Genomic DNA, 18267 nt, shown 5'->3' on the forward strand with positions numbered 1-18267 from the left:
AAGAAAATCAATTCGTTTTATAAAAGTTATATCAATTTTAACACCTAAAAAATATAATTAGTCGATAAAAAACATCTTTATATTTTAATTTCTATATCATAATTTTTTTTGTTAACAATTGAAAATTAAATTTATAACATAATAAACAAAAAAGTTTAAAAAAAATTATAATAAAAACCGAACAAAAACCGAAACCGATCCAAACCGGACCAAAAACCGACAAACCGAACCGAACAAAAACCGAATCCAATGGATTGGGTTTTCTAAAAAGTCGGTTATGGTTTCGGTTTTAGCCAAAACCGAACCAAACCGATCCATATTCACCCCTAGTCGTCGCATTGCGCGGGCACTATCTCTCGTTTTTTTTTTTTTTAAATATAAAAAGTCCCTTTATCTTTGAAAATTTTTTTGAAGGCACGGTAATTATTTACGAGTCTTAACTAAATTTATCATACGTACAGATTTCCCTTGTATGTAGTTTCCCGGCCAGAGAGCATAAATTATTAAATACACACACACTTTGAGTCTTCAGGGCTCAGCCCAAGAGAAAAAAAAAGTAACTGAGATGGAAGGGATGTCTAGGTCACCAGCGGACGGCGGTTACAGTAACGGCAACCACAACAACCAGACCTCCGGCGACAGCGGCGGAATGACACATTTCCGGTCACGGAAACCCGGTCAGGGCGGCGGAAGGTATCGCAGACTTCCACAACAAGATATAGATACACCACCGCCGTGTACGGAGTTTGATAAAGCTTATTTTCAATCTTACTCTCATGTTGGTATTCATGAAGAAATGATCAAGGTCAAAAAAATTTCTCATCTTGTTTTCTGATATATATATATAGATATAGATATTTAGATATACATATATACATATATCTATCTGCCTGCATTGCTGATTTTGTTCATGTACTTTGTGTGTATTAATTGTGATTTGTGAAGGGAGTCTTTTGACTATTACTGTGTAAATATTTAGGGTTTGGAGTAGTGTAAAATAGGAGGAATTATCTGATATGTATAGATTAAGTTAGGTCGGTTGGCAGTGACGGATCACGGATGATATACACAAATTCTAATATAATTTGTGGGTAAGAAGAAGAAAGATAAATGCTTGCCAAGAAATGTGGTGTCCACCTCGAGGACGTAATCTTAGGATGTTTATAAACAAAGAACGCCTAAGTTACGGTTTTGTGAATGTAAAGTTAGAAGCTTTATGGTGATAGTGGAATGTTAATATGAATATTTAGTCCATTGCTACTTCATATTTGCTTCTTGCATTATGTAGATCATAATCACATAATGAGAAGATGATACTCACTTGTATACTTCTTTGGCTGTCTTTAAAACTTGAAGCCATTTAATCTTATTTTTCTTTAAGAAATTAATTTAACTGTGTAGGCTGGATTAAGTTTGATTATGTACAGTATACTATACAATTTCAGTTATCATTCTTCAAGCAATCATTAATTCCATCAATGGGTGTTATTCTCCAATGCTTACTTTTTTTACATTCTTGTACTTCCACTTGGTTTTTATACTGTAGACTATCTTTCCTCTGCAGGATCGTGTGCGGACAGAAACATACAGGACAGCCATTTTACAACATCAGAGTCATATCGAAGGCAAAGTAAGTGATGTACAAGGATTTCTGTTTTATAGATAGATATTGCATTTGATATTGGATGCGTAATTAACAACTCACCCTATATGTAAAGTGCGTATCATATTTTGTTATCTTGAGATGGAAGTTTGGTGGACTTGTTACTTTCTTAGTTTACTACAAGTTTCTGTCTGGTTTGGTCTTCTATCTTGTTTGACATTTCGTGTTTGACTTATATATTTGTATAGAATGTTTAGTAAAGATAAAATAAAGGACCTCAAGTCTGGTAAAACTGTAGTTTTGTCTTTAGTTGTCTAATTGATACATTATCGATATACTGTAGTTTTGCTTTTGTAGTTGACTAACTTTTTCCCTTGCCCTATTTTCTTCATGATTGTGTCAATGGATATCGTGATAAGTCATTGTTGAGTGTAATGAATTCACAATTTTGTGTTTGTAATTTATCTTAATAGAAATAGCCTTTTTGTGCTCATGTAGCAATGCGGTATTGAAAAACAAAAATCTGTGTAGTTCAATCCAATTAACATTTTGGTTAACCATATTATGGTTGTGGAGACAATCTTGCATATTTTAGGTATTTAATAATGATTTGAAGGTCCTCCTTTTGCAACCATTGTTGTTATCTTTTATTAATTATCAAGGTTGTAAATATTGCTTTCGGTATCGTATCGGCCGACCCCTGATATATCGGATATATCAAGGATATATCGGATACCCTAAATTGTAAAGGAATTTATCTATAATATATATATATATATATACACAATTTGACATAAGTTTACATACCTTTCAATCTTTCATTCACGCTGTTAAGAGAAAGCATTGAATGAAGTCAGAAACCCTATTTTGGTTTTAACCCAACTTTTATTTTTTTTTACCGATATTGACCAAAATGGCCGACTAAAACGATAAGTTCACCCGATAACCCATATTTCGTATCAGTTGAAGACCGATATCCGATATATCGGCCGATATATCTGATATTACAATAATTAATGTAATTGTTTATGTCATAGGTTGTTGTAGATGTTGGCTGTGGCACAGGCATCCTCTCAATATTTTGTGCTCAGGCAGGCGCAAAACGAGTAAGATTACTTAAGCTATAGATACTCATTTATTGAGTAGTTATATCTATTTTGCCACTGCTGTTTCTGGGTTGTTGATTGTCCGTGGAACTTTTTAAGGCTTTCAGAATTAATAAACGAACTGTAAATTTACCAGGTTTATGCTGTGGATGCCAGTGAGATAGCATTGCAGGTATGTTTCTTATGTTTCTTTTGATTGAATTGTTTATATGTGTGAATTTTATCTACATGGATAAATACATGTACTCACGCATGCTACCTAGCTACATCATGGTAGGACTTAGAAATCCGTTGTTTTGTTGACATTTTGAACCAGGCAAAGGAAGTTGTCAAGGCAAATAACCTTTCTGACACAGTCATTGTTTTACATGGACGTGTTGAGGTACAATTTCATAAACAAAACAAGTTGTCTCATCTACTTAAATTGTGATATTGTTTCTTGGTGTAATTGTAGAAAAAGTGTTCCAATTATTTCTTATATACAATCATTCAAATTATTATCAATTCTAATGTACATCAATACTTTTCACGGTGAATAAATAGTTTCTATAAATTCAAACAAAAATGAGGTTGTTCCTCATGTCATGTAACAACATTTTGTTGTTCCCCATGTAGGATGTACAAATTGATGAGGAGGTCGATGTCATCATTTCTGAGTGGATGGGCTATATGCTTCTCTATGAGGCAAGTGTTTTATTTTTTATTTAATGTATCAAATTCTGGGTTGTATATCATATCTAATATGCTGTTGTATTGTGTAGAGTATGCTTGGGAGTGTTATTGTTGCCAGAGACCGTTGGTTAAAACCTGGTGGTCTTATTCTTCCTTCAAATGCAGTGGTATACCTTTTTTTTTTTTTTACTTTTCGGCATTTACAACTGCTGTATAGTTAAGTCAAGATTCTAAAAGTAATATTATCATTTTTTCTTGTATTATCTGCAGCTATACATGGCCCCTGTTACAAATCCTGACAGATATGGAGATAGTATTGACTTCTGGCGCAATGTCTATGGAATTGACAGTGAGTAAAAGGATAAACTAAAATGAATTTAACCAATCTATACTTGTAAAAATAATGGTTTTGTTATATCTTAGTTTGCTTTATTACTCAAGGTTGTTCACTGTTTCATATTCTTCTTTCTTTAGTTTGACCAGTGTATTATTATATTGTATGCGTGAGTCTAAATTTGGTTTATTGCAGTGTCTCCGATAATGCCATTGGCCAAACAGTGTGCCTTTGAAGAACCATCTGTGGAGACAATTAGTGGAGAAAATGTTCTTACATGGCCACACGTGGTAAGTCTTCTGTCGTATGCCTTTTATGGTAACCTAATTTCAGTTACAGAGAATATGTATTCAGGGTTTATGCTGAGATATACAGAGTTTTTCAAAAAAAATGCATAGTATTACTCATGATTATTTGTTGTACCATCTCATCTTATTATTTAGGTAAAGCATGTGGATTGCTATACCATCACAATTCAAGAGTTAGAATCAATTACAACAAGTTTTAAGTTTCAATCTATGATGCGGGGTAAAGTCCCTTCTATGGCATGATGCATATGATCCACCCTACCATACTAACATAGAACTTAATCATTCTACATGAATAATTAGAGGCACGACTATTAATCAAGTATGGTTCCCTTTTATTTCAGCTCCTTTTCATGGGTTTGCGTTTTGGTTTGATGTTGAGTTTAGTGGACCTGATGCCCCATCCTTGATTGACGGTTCCACCAAGACAAATCCATCTGGCAGTCATAGAAGGAAGCGGGCCAATCCCAGTGATGCACTTGTTCTCTCCACTGCACCCGAGGATCCTCCTACACACTGGCAACAGGTAGACTATTATCTCTACTTGCCTGTTTTTTTGCTATTCTTTTCATTAATTCTTCCATTTTCTGATACAGACAATAGTATACTTCTACGATCCAATTGACGTTGAGCAAGATCAGGCTATTAATGGCTCTGTTACATTAACACAACGCAAAGAGAATGCCCGGTTCATGAACATTCATCTTGAATATGCGTGAGTTACTGGTTCTCTTAGTGTCGATAGCCTAAGATAAGGTGGCAATTTTGACCCAACTACTCATGAATGATTGGGTGGGTATCTTTTAGGGTTATATATGTTTCCCGTGGGTCAAGTAGGTACACTGCAAAATTAGCTTAGAAAGAACTAGGTCAAAGTTTAGCCTAAATGTGTTTACATAGACTGTAACACTGCGTAAAACCTCCCAAATCATGTTTTGTATTTAAATTAATGAGATATAACCGAACAAACATATATGTTGTCAGCATATCCGTGGTCAACCCAACCGCGGCCTTCTTCGACTAGTACAATATATACCACTCTGTCCTCAACCCATCTAGATCCATTACCAAACCTATGCAAAACATCAATTTTGCCATCTCTAGACTCTAATTCTTTAACTGATTTACTTGTTTTGATCTTGTCACTTGCAGGTCAGGTGGTCGTTCTTTTGTAAAAGAATCTGTTTTGCGTTGATTTTGTCACAGCTGACATTTTAGTTTGACTTGACGACTGCTGATGCTTCTGTTGGTTCTAACATTTCGGGATTTCATATTTAGTCTAGGTAGGTAGAAATTTAGTGAGTGTATGATCTTGTACGGACCTGGTGTTGATGACTAGATTGATCAAATGTCAAAGTGTTTCTGGTAATGTTGGCTTTGATCCACACTTTGTCATTTATCATTTTTAAAGATCAAGTATAACTGTAAAAGACCAAAGGGGTCATCAGGACAAATCTCTATTATTATTATTTCGTACGTTGGTATAGGCAAAAGCTTTCCCTTCCTATACTCTGATTTCATGGTGAAGAGTTCCTTTACATTAATTTCTGGAGTTGTTTATATTTCATACGTTTTGTGTTTTCTTACCATTGAGAGCTTCTGAAAAGGCCTAAATGACAAAATTAACTTTTCATTTTCAGTTCTTTAAAATAATTTTTTTTATTTGCAGAAAATTCAAAGTTATATTTTATCTTTTAAGATTAAGATGCATTATGCATATATATTAACCACGTTAGATTTTTCAATTTGACGCAAGACATTCATAAGTTTATTGACTACATTTAGAAACAATCTTGGAGCTAGCCATAGAAAGGTTTGAAAATGGTCACAGGAAGTCGGGAAACCTGGTCATGCCGTGCACATTTGAGTCAAAAGGACCCGTCTTCCACGGATAACTCAAATTAGGGAAAATTTCATCCGATAACCTGTTGCCGGCAAATATATTACATATATTGATTTGATTTTATAGTTTTTGTTAAATCATATATTTGATATTTTCATAATTGTAGTTGGTGGCATGGATTATTAGCTTCCATTAGTTCTAATCGAATCAACAAAAACTGATTCACATTAGGGACAAGGAGTAAATGAACGATTTCACCTGAAGGATGTTAAAATCTCAATTATTATTTGTAATTTATATTGTGCGACTTAATTTTACTTTGATATGCAAAACTAAAAAAAGAAGTAACTCATGATTATGTTAGTATCAAATAATTTGATTAGTTATACTTTTTTCTCATAGTAATAATCAGATTAACAAAATTTGATTGTCAACTTGGGACAACATGATTATCAGAAAAGCAATTTAACCTAAAAGATGCCAAAAACTCAACCATATATCTAGAGGGATCTTGGTGAGCTTAATTTACCTCTCATTTTAGGTCATAAAAATATCAACTAGCAACATATACCCATGTTTATATTTTGAGACACCCTATTCATGTATTACAGCTCTTGGGTTTAGAAAAAAGTTAAGTTGCCTTTTTGCATTTCACCACATGATAGCCTAACCAAATTACACCCAAAGGTTTTACCTTGCTAAAGACTCAAGAGTAGCCAGACGTTACATAACATGGTTGTCCAAAAGATAGAAAAAATGTCAAAAACTTCGGGTAACGGTATGCCCTCTACAAAGTCACTGATTAATTCGATCAAGCAAATACACATTTAAAACACCTCAACTATATCAGATTTGAAGTGCGTCTGCAATAGATCCTGCTAGACTTAGGACTTCAAAAGGAGCTGTATTTGCAATGTCTTTAACAGTAGGAGCACACGAGTCTGTAATCCAGAAGTACTCAAACGCCTTCTTCGAGTTTTCTGAAAACAAATAAAGTATGTCATATACCAATAAATTTTATACAGAGATATATGATCATGAAAAAGTGCTACGGATCTTACCACCAGTTGTGTGAACAAATTTTTGCCATGATCTTTTAGGGAACACTGCGTGAGTGACATACGCACTGACCTTGGTCGCTCCATGAGCTGCCAAGACTTTCTGCATAGCAAACAGAGAAACAATATGATCATCGGCATACACCAGTTGATTAATATTTTCCGTTTTGTATATCATCAAATAGGCTTAAAACATTTGAATGCAAAAGGAAAGTTAAAGCAGGGATAAAATGTACCTGGCATTCAATCAATGTACCTCCAGATTGCACCAAATCATCAACAATGACTATATGGCGACCAGCAGGATCACCCTCTTTCAGCCGGACTATCCTTTTATCACCCTCACGAACTTTTGCACAAACAACCTGTATTACCAAATAACTGGAGAGGTGACAATTTTGAACATTTACTTATGAATGGGTCAATTCAGGCAAAAAATAATAATAATTAATTTCTAACGGGTCAAAAGTAGCACAAAAAGTATATTTAGCCCATAGACCATAAGCTCCGTAGAATCTCTTAAACCATTCTATTCAGAATTTTTGATTTTTATTGAATACTTTAATCTAGGCACTAAGTAATAATTTAGAGTAAAATACCCCCCAAAAAAGTGTTTTGGGTTAATCAGATCGTTTTGACCTGTTACCCAACCCACACTTTTGAAACCTCTAAACATGCAATACAAAAATAGGGATTTATATTTCTTTATCTTTCAAGAAAAAAGTTAAACTCACTGTAGGAAAGTGATCTAACTGTTTATGGAATCGCTTCCAAGCTCCATCATCTGGAAAAGCAATCACAACCTGAAGATCCATATAAAAGACATAAATGCCTTATGCTCAAAAGACATTATTATGCATAAGAGTATGCTGTAACATGATAGATTATTAATATATCTAAGTGCTAACATTATTAACATCGGGAAGTTGGTCCAGGCGCTGCTTTAACAAAGGCATCCCAGTCTCAAAACAAGGCAAAACATGGTCACTGAAGTAAAATCTTTCCTGAAAAGATACAAAAAGTGACAGGACATTAATGATCATACATACATCTGAAAGAGGAAGCAATTACTGCCTTACTGGAGAGAATGATATGAAAATACAAAAGAACAAAAAGAAGGTCCACATTTTTATTAAATTTAGCATAAGTGTTTGGATTTGTGTTTTGGAATTGATTATCTTGCAACTGCAACTTAAGGGACAGCCAAACATCATATCTTATAGCTAATTTTAATTATTTATTATCACATAATCACTTTCAGAAAGCACATTCCAACTTGAATTAAGCATTTAAGCAACATGAGCATTTAAGCAAGATAGAAAGTTGAAGCCTTTTCTGTTAAGACACCAACCTGCAAAGCATGTATGTCATAAATAACTAAGCTTGTAGGACCACCTCTCGATACAGGAATATTTGATAATATTCTTGCCATAGTAAATGCAGTAGCTACATCTCCTTCTTCTTCCATTCTTTCAAAAGAACCAGTTGGAAAGAAAGGTAACACCAATGTGAAAGAGGCAACAAAAAGCCTTGGGAGTGCAAATATGACAGAGAGTTGCTCAAAAATGACAGCTGGTGAGCTGAACGATGCAAGAAATGCGACATGTTGGCCTCGGATATCTTGTGCATTGTTTATGAATAAGTTAGGAAACCCGTCATCAAAACTCCTAAAGCATAACAGCAGAGTTAATATCTTGCTTAAAATACAATGATCTCACTTCACCATTTCATGGGTGTTAACTGTTAAGACATATGTTTTAAAAATGATTGTGATACTAGATACTGGATTAGATATTCAGTAGTGAAAAGTGCGTTTATAGTGGAACGATAAGATAACCGCTCTTTTAAATTTTCAGAAATTTCCAACTATTTTAGCAAAAAACTAAGAGCACCAAAATGTATCCAACTTGTCACGTACTCACGTTTTACTATCGTATGCATCCAATTTTCAAACTGTCTATTGTTTGTCTACAACTTTTATATATTGTTTTTGTATATACCGGACCTCTTATAGATTGTAACCAGGTGACGTGACGACAGTTTTGATGGCATCTCGGGTGACAAGTTATATGGCTGTCATGTAAGCAGAATTACCGGTTACCCAATACGACTTGTTACGTACATCAGTAGTGAGTTGAAAATCTGGTAAATAATAGATAATTTGGAAGTTGGATAAACATATTAGCAAAACGCGACAAGTTGGAGATATTTTGTTTTACTCTTTTTTTATCACATTTTTTTTCTTCTGATATGGCCTAGATTATAATATCTCTTAGTAATAAGCTAAAAACAACAGGATTTGTTTATCCAAACATTATAAACTTATAATCATGGCATCAAGTCACAACAATCATATAACCATTTTCAAACACACTTCCAAACACGACCTTCAACTTGGACATCATCCGATTATTGTACTGATATTTAGAATATACATTGTAACATTAGGGTCTTCATTTATCTTAAACCCTAACACTACAATTATCCACTAAACTAATCAAGATCAAAACTTTATCACTTTATAGAGCAATTCATAACTAAATCTTGAACACCCATATAAAAGATAGGTCAAAAAACAACATATTGAATGAATAATATGCATACAAGATAGAATATAAAAAACTTGATTTTTTTAAGGGGGAGTGAGAAAACAAACCTCCAGTTGATGGATTGGAGATGAATGAGGTCAGATTTAGCAGAAATTTTGTGAGCAAGTTCATGAGATTCCACACAGTAAAATAAAAGCACTTTTTTCTTGTTTGGTTTCTCCATTTTCAGTGGCTGCTGCACACTGTTGTTACCAGCCATCCCCAGTGTAAAGGCCTAACTTAAGGGGTTTGACTAATAATGTCACGTTGACCAGTTATTAAGTGGTAATTTGTTTGTAAATTGTGATTAAAAGAATTTAACCCTTAAAATATTGTTTAGAAACACCACAAGTCCATAACTATTTTAACACAAAAAACTTATCATGTGTTGGTTTATAATAGCTTTTTACAAAACTATTTATAATACATCTATTCTCTATAAAGTTTTTATATAAGTATCTTTAGATTTAACTTTAAAAACAATTAAAACCTTTTATGTATCATTTTATTAATCTACTAACTTTAACCAATTTGAAATCTATTTACTCCCACGAAAAACTTTTTTTATTTATTTATTTTTACAAATACTGAAAAAAAACTTTTGTTCAAGATGTTAAGTTTTTGTTCAACATAAAATGATATATATTTTTTTATTTCTTTTTGTTTTCTTAATTTTTAATTTAGTTTACATGTTTTTTTATTAAAAATAAATTTTCTGAAATTTTTTTGTTGTAATTTTATTTTTTAGGTTTTAAAATTTAATTTGTTATTTTTATTTTTTATTTTTTTTGTAATTTTTTAGTTTTTATATTCTTTTTGACTTTTATACTTTTATTAACAATAAATTCAAAAATACCTTTACAAAACTAATTTACTACATTATCTTCGTTTACATCATAATCTACCCCTCGTATAGCCGTCAAAAACTTAAGATGTATATGAAAGATTATTATTTTTATTTCTTTTTTCTTAAATATACATCTTTTAATATTTTTTTAAAATACCATCAAAATGTCGACCCACAAACCATTTAATTTTTTTTTGTGAGAAAGAGTTTTCCTTTTCTATATTTGAGATTGTGCTCTAAGTCAACTTATTCGATTTTGATTTCGTCTTATTATTGAGAATTTTTTCAAGGATAAAGCCTTAGGCCAAATATCTTTACCTTCCTATATCCCATTCATCCATTGTTGTTTTTGGTGTAACCTTTTAAGATATAACTAACATAGTAGTCGCGTTTTGCAGCGAATACCATTAAAAAGGTATAAATAAAAGAAAAAAAAGATAAGGAGATAAAGAAAGATTAAAAGAGGGTTGCGTATATGTGAATAATATGAAATTTGGAAAAGTAAAGAAAACTAGTAAAGAAAAACTTGCTTTAACTATGACTATTACCTATCTTTTATTGTGGAGAGGATGCCTTCTTGAAACTTGAGCTTGTTTCTTGGAACTTTGAGAGCAACATGCTTGCATTCACCTCGTTATAGACGTGTATCTTCGTATTTTCAAATTGAATTTTTAATTCAAGTAGGAATTTATCTTTTATCATTTCTATACCATATTGATGACTAGTGATGGAGATAGGACCCTTTTTAACAATTTATTTTGTCTTGTATTATTGTAACTTTTATCTCATGAAAATAGGACCCCTTTTAACAATGTAACTTGGGGCTAATTTTTTATTTATTATGTAGTATTGATAATTCATGCATAATAAATAACTTATAATTATCTATCTATACTACTCATACTTATTAAAGGAACCTCTATCATCTAAAAAAAACCCAGTGGAACGAACTATTTTACCCTTTAGTTTCATTCACTCTATTAAATATACTAATTTTTCTCTAATATACCTATAATATATTCTTAATGAAATAATTTATAACTTAAAATCTCACAATACTTAAAATAAATACACTACCTTTTTACATCAATTACCTTTACGTTAATATATTCTCCCACTGCCGCCACTGCGCATCTCCGCTATCATCCGGGCATCCGTATAACTATTATAACTATACGAGTGTATTTAAAAAGACAAAGATTTGAAAATAGATACCATTCTACAAATGAACAAATAACACTTTACTTGGAGATTGCCTATTTGTTAACAATAGATAAAAATGGAAATAAGTGGTGTGTGTAATCTGTTGTTACCTTCTTCTTCCTCCTCTTCTACAACAACATATTCCATTCATCCTTTAACCAATCAAAAAAATCACTCCACTTTCAGAATCAAGTCTTCTTCCATTACAACTCAATCCCAGTCTCAATCTCAGCAACCCAAAAAACAACATCCTTCACCCTATATCTTAAAAGAAGAAAAAAATGCAGACACCAAAAACCCAAATGCCATTTACAAAGATATTCAAAGATTTGCCAAACAAGACAAGCTCAAAGAATGTCTTACCATTTTGGATTACTTAGATAAAAAAGGCATTCCTGTTAACCCCACTACATTTTCACATTTAATCGCTTCTGTTATTCGTCTTAAGTCCTTATCGATTGGAAAAATCATTCATACCCATATCCGAATAAACGGGCTTGAACATAATGAGTTTTTGAAAACTAAGTTAGTTAATATGTACACTTGTTGTGGGTCAGTTGAAGATGCACGCCAACTGTTTGATGAAATGCCGAGCAGAAGTGTTTACCCTTGGAATGCTTTGCTTAGAGGGAATGTTGTAAGGGGTGGGATGAGGTATCGTGATAGTCTCGATACGTTTTCGTTAATGAGGGAATTGGGAGTTGAATTGAATGTTTATACGTTTTCTTGTTTGATTAAGAGTTTGGGTGGCGCGTCTGCGTTTTATCAAGGTTTGAAGATGCATGGTTTGTTGATAAAGAACGGGTTTGTTGGTGATTCGATTGTGAGTACTTGTTTGATTGATATGTACTTTAAATGTGGGAAAACTAGGCTTGCTTGTCGAGTTTTTGAAGAAGTTTGTGAAGATCAAAGAGATGTGGTGTTGTGGGGGGCAATGATTGCTGGTTTTGCGCATAATCGACTTCATTTGGAAGCCATTGAGTATCTTAGATGGATGTTAAGAGAAAGCATATCGCTTAATTCAGTTATACTGACGACAATTCTTCCTGTGATTAGCCATCTTTCGTGTAGGAAACTTGGTAAAGAGGTTCATGCTTATGTGCTAAAGACAAAGGAGTACTCGAAGCAATTGTTTATTCAATCGGGTTTGATTGATATGTATTGTAAATGTGGGGATATGGGTTCAGGAAGGAAGGTTTTCTATGGATCAACGGAACGGAATACAATATCTTGGACTGCACTTATGGCAGGATATGCTGCAAATGGCAGGCTTGAGCAGGCTTTGAGATCGATTGTTTGGATGCAACAAGAACGATTTAAACCTGATATTGTTACGATTAACACGGTTATTCCCATTTGTGAAAAGCTAAAAGCTTTAAGACAAGGTAAAGAAATCCATTGTTTTGCTGTTAAGAATGGTTTTGTTCAACAAGTGTCTATTACTACATCCTTGATGATGATGTATGCAAAATGTGGTTCTCATGACTATTCTCTGAAACTATTCGACAATCTGGAACGGAAAAACGTGATCTCTTGGACGGCTATGATTGAATCATATGCAGAAAATGGGTGTCTGGATGATGCAGTGGGTGTTTTTCGGTCTATGGTGGTGTCAAAACACCGTCCAGACTCGGTAACTATCTCAAGAATGTTGAGTGTTTGTGGTGAACTTAAGGCTCTGAAGCTCGGTAAGGAGATTCATGGGCAGGTTTTGAAAAAAGATTTAGGATCGAACCCTTTTGTTTCTTCAGAAATAGTGAGGTTTTATGGGGTATGTGGCGAAATCAGGAAGGCGGTGATTGCTTTTAAAGCGGTCCATGTGAAGGGTCCCATGACTTGGACTGCCATAATTGAGGCGCATGGATACAACTCCTGCTACCAAGAAGCGATTGATCTATTTGATCAGATGACTAGAAGTGGCTTTTCGCCTAACCAGTTTACTTTCAAAGCAGTTCTGTTTATTTGTGAGCAGGCTGGATTTGTTGATGAAGCTTGCAGGGTGTTTCAGCTAATGACTAGAAGATATAAAGCTGAAGTAACACAAGAACATTACACGAGTATAATTAGAGTTTTGGCTAGTTCTGGACGAACTGATGAGGCAGAAAGGATCAGTCGTTTGAGTTCATCTTTGTAAGTGAAAATAAGTTTAATTCCAACATTGCCCTTATTAATAAGTTGACTTATTTACTCTTGTAGAAAATTGCATTCCTAAAGACAAATAATAAAAGTAAATTACAACTTATTAATCAGTCCCTCTAATTAGTATAGCTAGCTCTGGATCAGCACCACTAGCATGATTTAGTTCCTCAGTAAACAAGTTTTTCATTCTCACTGACTTGTGCATTTCCTGGCCGGCTGGCCCTAAGGCTAAGGGGCCGGGTGCAACATTGACCCAACTATTTGGGTCTAGGATGTTATTGACTTAATGGGCAAGCACTTTATGCTTTCCTGACTATTTTTCAAGTCTAACTACACAAACATAAGTCAGAAAGAAAGTAGTCCATATTGTGGTAATCAATTTTATCTATTTATATGATATTTCGGCAATCAAGCTAGAATGGCACTGATCTAGCTACATTTAGGAATTTCTGTGATAGATTAGGCTCTAATATCCAGTAAGGAACTTAGGATATATTCCAAATGCCCTATATCCGGAACCAATTACTTTACACATTCAAGTCAATATATAGATTGAGGGGGACTGGATGGTGATCGCCCACCCTCCAACCTAACAGAACTTCTTATGTAAGTTTTCAACCTATAGGTAAGAACAAACAGAGTCAGGTGATATATCCAATGTGATGGGATGGTCAAACCATGAACACCACTCAGTTATTAGCGTGATAATCACATGGAAGTCCACAACACGGTCTTCCTCACGCCTTGGTTTGTCGGATGAACTTTATTTGTGTATTTTTTTTTCAAATGTCGGTGTGATCCACACTGGTGGTACTAGTGTGATGTGATCGGATGTTTTCTTTTGATGATGTAGCTGTGTGATGGAGTGTGGTGCTTCGTATGCTCTAAATCTTTAAATCAGCATAATGTAGAATCATAATTCTGAGTCTGTATTAAGGTTTCTTTTAAACTTAAAGGAAACATAATATTTTTGTTGTCTGGTTGCTGCTCTTTTGTTCCATCACAACCACTACCTAATAATTGTTGCGTTTGATCCCAACAGGGGTGAGTAAAAACTGAACCGGAAACCGAAAAAAACAAACCCAAAATACCAAAGCCGAACCAAATCCATTGGTTAGTTTATGGTTTTTTAGACCAAACGGACCGGTTCAGGTCTCGGTCTCATATGCAAAAACCAACCGTCAAAACCAAACCGAAAACCATACATATTATTATTATTTTAAATTTTATATCATTATATATATAATCTATAACTAGTTTATTTATTTATTTTCGTATTAATGGTATAAAGTATAAACCAAAAAACAACAATAATAAGTCATACTCAAACTTACATCTTTGATATTTAGTACATATGATCCAAGTATTTGATATTTAGTAAGACGTTTAAAGATTAGGCAAATGTAATAAAGCTGCATATTTATGTTAAAACATGACAGAAGCTACTCATTTGATTTGTCACAATAACATGTACTAAAGCAAAATTAAAAATAAATAAAAAAAAGCCCGAACACCGATACAAACCGAACCGAAAAACTGACAAACCGAACTAAACAAAAACTGAATCAACGGTTTCTGGTTTTCAAAAACCGACCCAAGCTCACATCACCGATGGTGTTACTAATCTAGTGTAATTGAGTTATTTGACTTGGGAATGGGTTAGAAGGTAGGAAGTCTATGTCTATTATTATTTAGGCAATGATTTGGAGAGCGTGCTAATCAAATTTTAGACAATATTGCAACTCGTGGATATGACAGGTACTTATTTTTTAAGTTAAAGTTTTGAAGCTTTAATTACGTGAGGGGCATAAATAAAATAAAGAAAAAAAGACTTAATTTCAATTGAAGTTAGGTTTATTAGTTTAATTAAATATGGGGAAAAAAAAACCATTTTCCTAATAGCGATAAAAGAAGATTGCATTCCTATAATGACGAGTATCATATCATAGATTATTTTTTGACGGGTAGGTACAGGAATCATATCATTTCATATTATAATCATAATCATACTCATTACATCATAAACAAATAATGGTTGTGTAAAATGGGGGATTAGTTATATTAATATAGGCTAGTCAAGAAATATATAGAATAATAAAATAATAAAAATGTTCTCATTGATGCAGCTAATATGATAGTATATGCTGTCAATAGCATATTAGATAACATTTCCATAAATAAAACACAACCAAACTATTTGAAGTTTGATGAACACAACTTCATTCCAATTAATGGCTTCTTCAAATTTAAGGTTATTTGCAACATGTTATTTGTTATGGATGATTATGCAACCACTGTCATCATGTAGTGCTATTACTACTGCTGCTGCTGATAATAATAATGTATGTTTTTATAAATCCATCATCAGTTTTGGTGACTCCGTTGCAGACACTGGCAACCTTAAACAACTTTATTCATTACGTAACAAAGTTTCTCAGTATTTTCTCCCGCCTTACGGCCAAAACTTCTTGGATCATTCCACTGGTCGTTGCTCTAATGGTCGCCTCATTATCGATTTCCTGGGTAAGTCTTTCATTTACCATGTTGTCTGGTTGAACTCTAATATTTTGTTCCATTACAACCGGTACCTGATATTGTTGCGTTAGCTTGATCCCGGTAATGTTAATAATCTAGTGTTATTGAGTTACCTCACTTGGAAATGGGTTGGGAGGCACCGAGTGTATGTCTATGAAGTTAATGACTTTTCGGAAATAGTGGGGTGTAGGGCCAATGCTTCTGGGGTGGTGAAAATCAGGGAAGATATGGTGCTGACTGCTGACGATTTGTAATCAATTGGCAGATTTAAATGTGGTTTAAGTGACCCATGATGACTTGGTCTTGTAATGCTTAATGACTTAATAGATATGAAGGAACCTTATGGGGCGAATAATGTTGATAATCTCCTTATGGGTGTTCTTCATAAAAGGCAATACAAAACAAAAATAACCTGTAGCAAATGTTTTGATATCTGTCAAAACAAAGAAAATTACTCTTAGCATTATTCTAAATCGGAATTCGTGAAACCCATGCATATAGAGTCGAATTGTTGTTTCTAAAAAGTTATACCACGGTTTTAAGAGATATCCGGTCTATTGAAATGTATACCCTATATATAAAATCCATCAACAGAGCCTTTTGAAAATTAAATAAAAATCCACCAACAGGTAAACCGTGCTCATCAAACTTTAGATTAAATGTTGCATCTCGGTGATACGATAGAGCACTATTTTTCAAAAGTTAGTTAGGATGCACCTTGCTAATTTGATCTGATATCATATTCTTGGTTTGTTTAGCTGAGGAACTAGGGTTGCCATTGGTACCGCCATTTGTGCAAAAAAAAGAAATAGGCAACGACGACCAGGATTTCGGACAAGGAGTAAATTATGCAGTGGCGGGTGCAACTGCATTGAATTCATCATTTCTTGAAGCAAGAGGGAATGTAAATTCTATGACAAACGCATCCTTAGGGGTTCAACTGGACTGGTTCAAAGGATCATTGCCTTATATTTGTGGCAACACTTCAGGTAACTAGGTGTGCGCATTTTCTTCTTCGTGAGTCCATGTATCCCACTTGTAGTTGTATGGAAACATGTAGCCAAATGCAGTAAACATAAGTGATGATAAATGAGGCCTAAACTGTCATCTTTGTTATTAAAACACTATATAGAGCAAGTTTTCATTAATATTGACTAGTTATATCGTATACAGAGTGTAGAAAGTTTATTGGACGTTCTTTGATCCTAATGGGAGAGATTGGAGGAAACGATTACAATAATCCAATATTCGCAGGATCACCAGTTGATGAGATCAAACCATTAGTTCCTCTTGTTATCGATAGGATCGTCTCAGCAGTCAATGTAATAACATACTCACAGTGTAATATATCATAGCTAAACTCCCTGCCACGCGCTTTAGCAATGTATCAAGCATTGCAAAAAGATGTTTCTTTCTGATATTGTATTATCTTTCAATATTTAAGTTTTGTAGTTTTGATTACAGGAGTTGATTGAGATTGGGGCTCAGATGCTAGTCATTCCAGGAAACTTTCCAGTTGGATGCCTTCCATCATATTTGGAAATATTTGGTTCTGAGAAGGAAGAGTATGATCCCACTACCGGTTGCCTCATTCGGTTAAATGAGTTTGCTGAATATCACAATGAACTCCTGCAAATGAAATTAGATCAGATTCGCAAGGTGCATCCTAATGTCAGCATCATCTATGCCGACTACTATAATGCTGCCATGCAAATCTACCGCTCTCCAGATAAATTTGGTAACATATTACAAACTCAAATCACCATCTCACTGCAACTTTCTTGTATCCCAAATGGTGTTCATCGTAAATGACAATGTGATTTACTTGTAAATTGATAATACGAAACCAATTCCAAAGTGGCCTAGTCATAAGTTGGTCCTAAGGTCTTCATATAGACAGGTTCGGATTCTCATGGGTAAACACCTTGGGATGGCCAAGAAAGTATCCAGAAATGGCCGAGGGAAAACCCGTTAGCCCATGTACATTAGTTACAAAGGCTCGACCCTTCCCAAGTAGCCTGAACAGGGTAT

At 34.0% G+C, this 18267-nt stretch overlaps 4 protein-coding genes across 5 annotated transcripts; 3 read left to right on the plus strand and 1 right to left on the minus strand.

Annotated features, from left to right (window-relative positions):
• The first annotated feature begins 429 nt into the window (after nucleotides 1–429).
• On the plus strand, nucleotides 430–5530 carry LOC122596216 (probable protein arginine N-methyltransferase 6). The gene is made up of 13 exons (XM_043768757.1): nucleotides 430–805; nucleotides 1565–1630; nucleotides 2641–2709; nucleotides 2846–2881; nucleotides 3026–3091; nucleotides 3325–3393; nucleotides 3471–3548; nucleotides 3652–3730; nucleotides 3911–4005; nucleotides 4159–4243; nucleotides 4368–4549; nucleotides 4620–4738; nucleotides 5176–5530. Exons 1-13 carry the CDS (start codon nucleotides 566–568, stop codon nucleotides 5216–5218), a joined length of 1227 nt encoding a protein of 408 aa, XP_043624692.1. The 5' UTR covers nucleotides 430–565; the 3' UTR covers nucleotides 5219–5530.
• Nucleotides 5531–6485: 955 nt separating this feature from the next.
• On the minus strand, nucleotides 6486–9747 carry LOC122596093 (ribose-phosphate pyrophosphokinase 4-like). Its single transcript, XM_043768613.1, has 7 exons — nucleotides 9581–9747; nucleotides 8276–8591; nucleotides 7833–7928; nucleotides 7659–7727; nucleotides 7161–7289; nucleotides 6928–7027; nucleotides 6486–6846 (listed from the first exon to the last, which is right to left on the minus strand). The coding sequence occupies exons 1-7, from the start codon at nucleotides 9730–9732 to the stop codon at nucleotides 6713–6715; spliced, it is 996 nt and encodes a 331-aa protein (XP_043624548.1). The 5' UTR covers nucleotides 9733–9747; the 3' UTR covers nucleotides 6486–6712.
• Nucleotides 9748–11596: 1849 nt separating this feature from the next.
• On the plus strand, nucleotides 11597–17072 carry LOC122598442 (pentatricopeptide repeat-containing protein At1g71460, chloroplastic). Of its 2 annotated transcripts, none has more exons than XM_043771035.1 (2): nucleotides 11597–13692; nucleotides 16995–17072. In XM_043771035.1, the coding sequence occupies exons 1-2, from the start codon at nucleotides 11639–11641 to the stop codon at nucleotides 16996–16998; spliced, it is 2058 nt and encodes a 685-aa protein (XP_043626970.1). In that variant the 5' UTR covers nucleotides 11597–11638; the 3' UTR covers nucleotides 16999–17072. The 2 variants fall into 2 exon arrangements, with proteins under 2 accessions (XP_043626970.1, XP_043626969.1); XM_043771034.1 differs by lacking the exon at nucleotides 16995–17072 and adding an exon at nucleotides 16090–16151.
• Nucleotides 15933–17787, plus strand: LOC122598443 (GDSL esterase/lipase At1g28580-like). The gene is made up of 4 exons (XM_043771036.1): nucleotides 15933–16224; nucleotides 16995–17225; nucleotides 17410–17577; nucleotides 17701–17787. Coding segments are annotated over exons 1-4 (693 nt in total). The 3' UTR covers nucleotides 17703–17787.
• The last annotated feature ends 480 nt before the right edge of the window (nucleotides 17788–18267 follow it).

This window comes from Erigeron canadensis, chromosome 4 (genome assembly GCF_010389155.1).
Source record: "Erigeron canadensis isolate Cc75 chromosome 4, C_canadensis_v1, whole genome shotgun sequence".
Classification (NCBI taxonomy): domain Eukaryota; kingdom Viridiplantae; phylum Streptophyta; class Magnoliopsida; order Asterales; family Asteraceae; genus Erigeron; species Erigeron canadensis.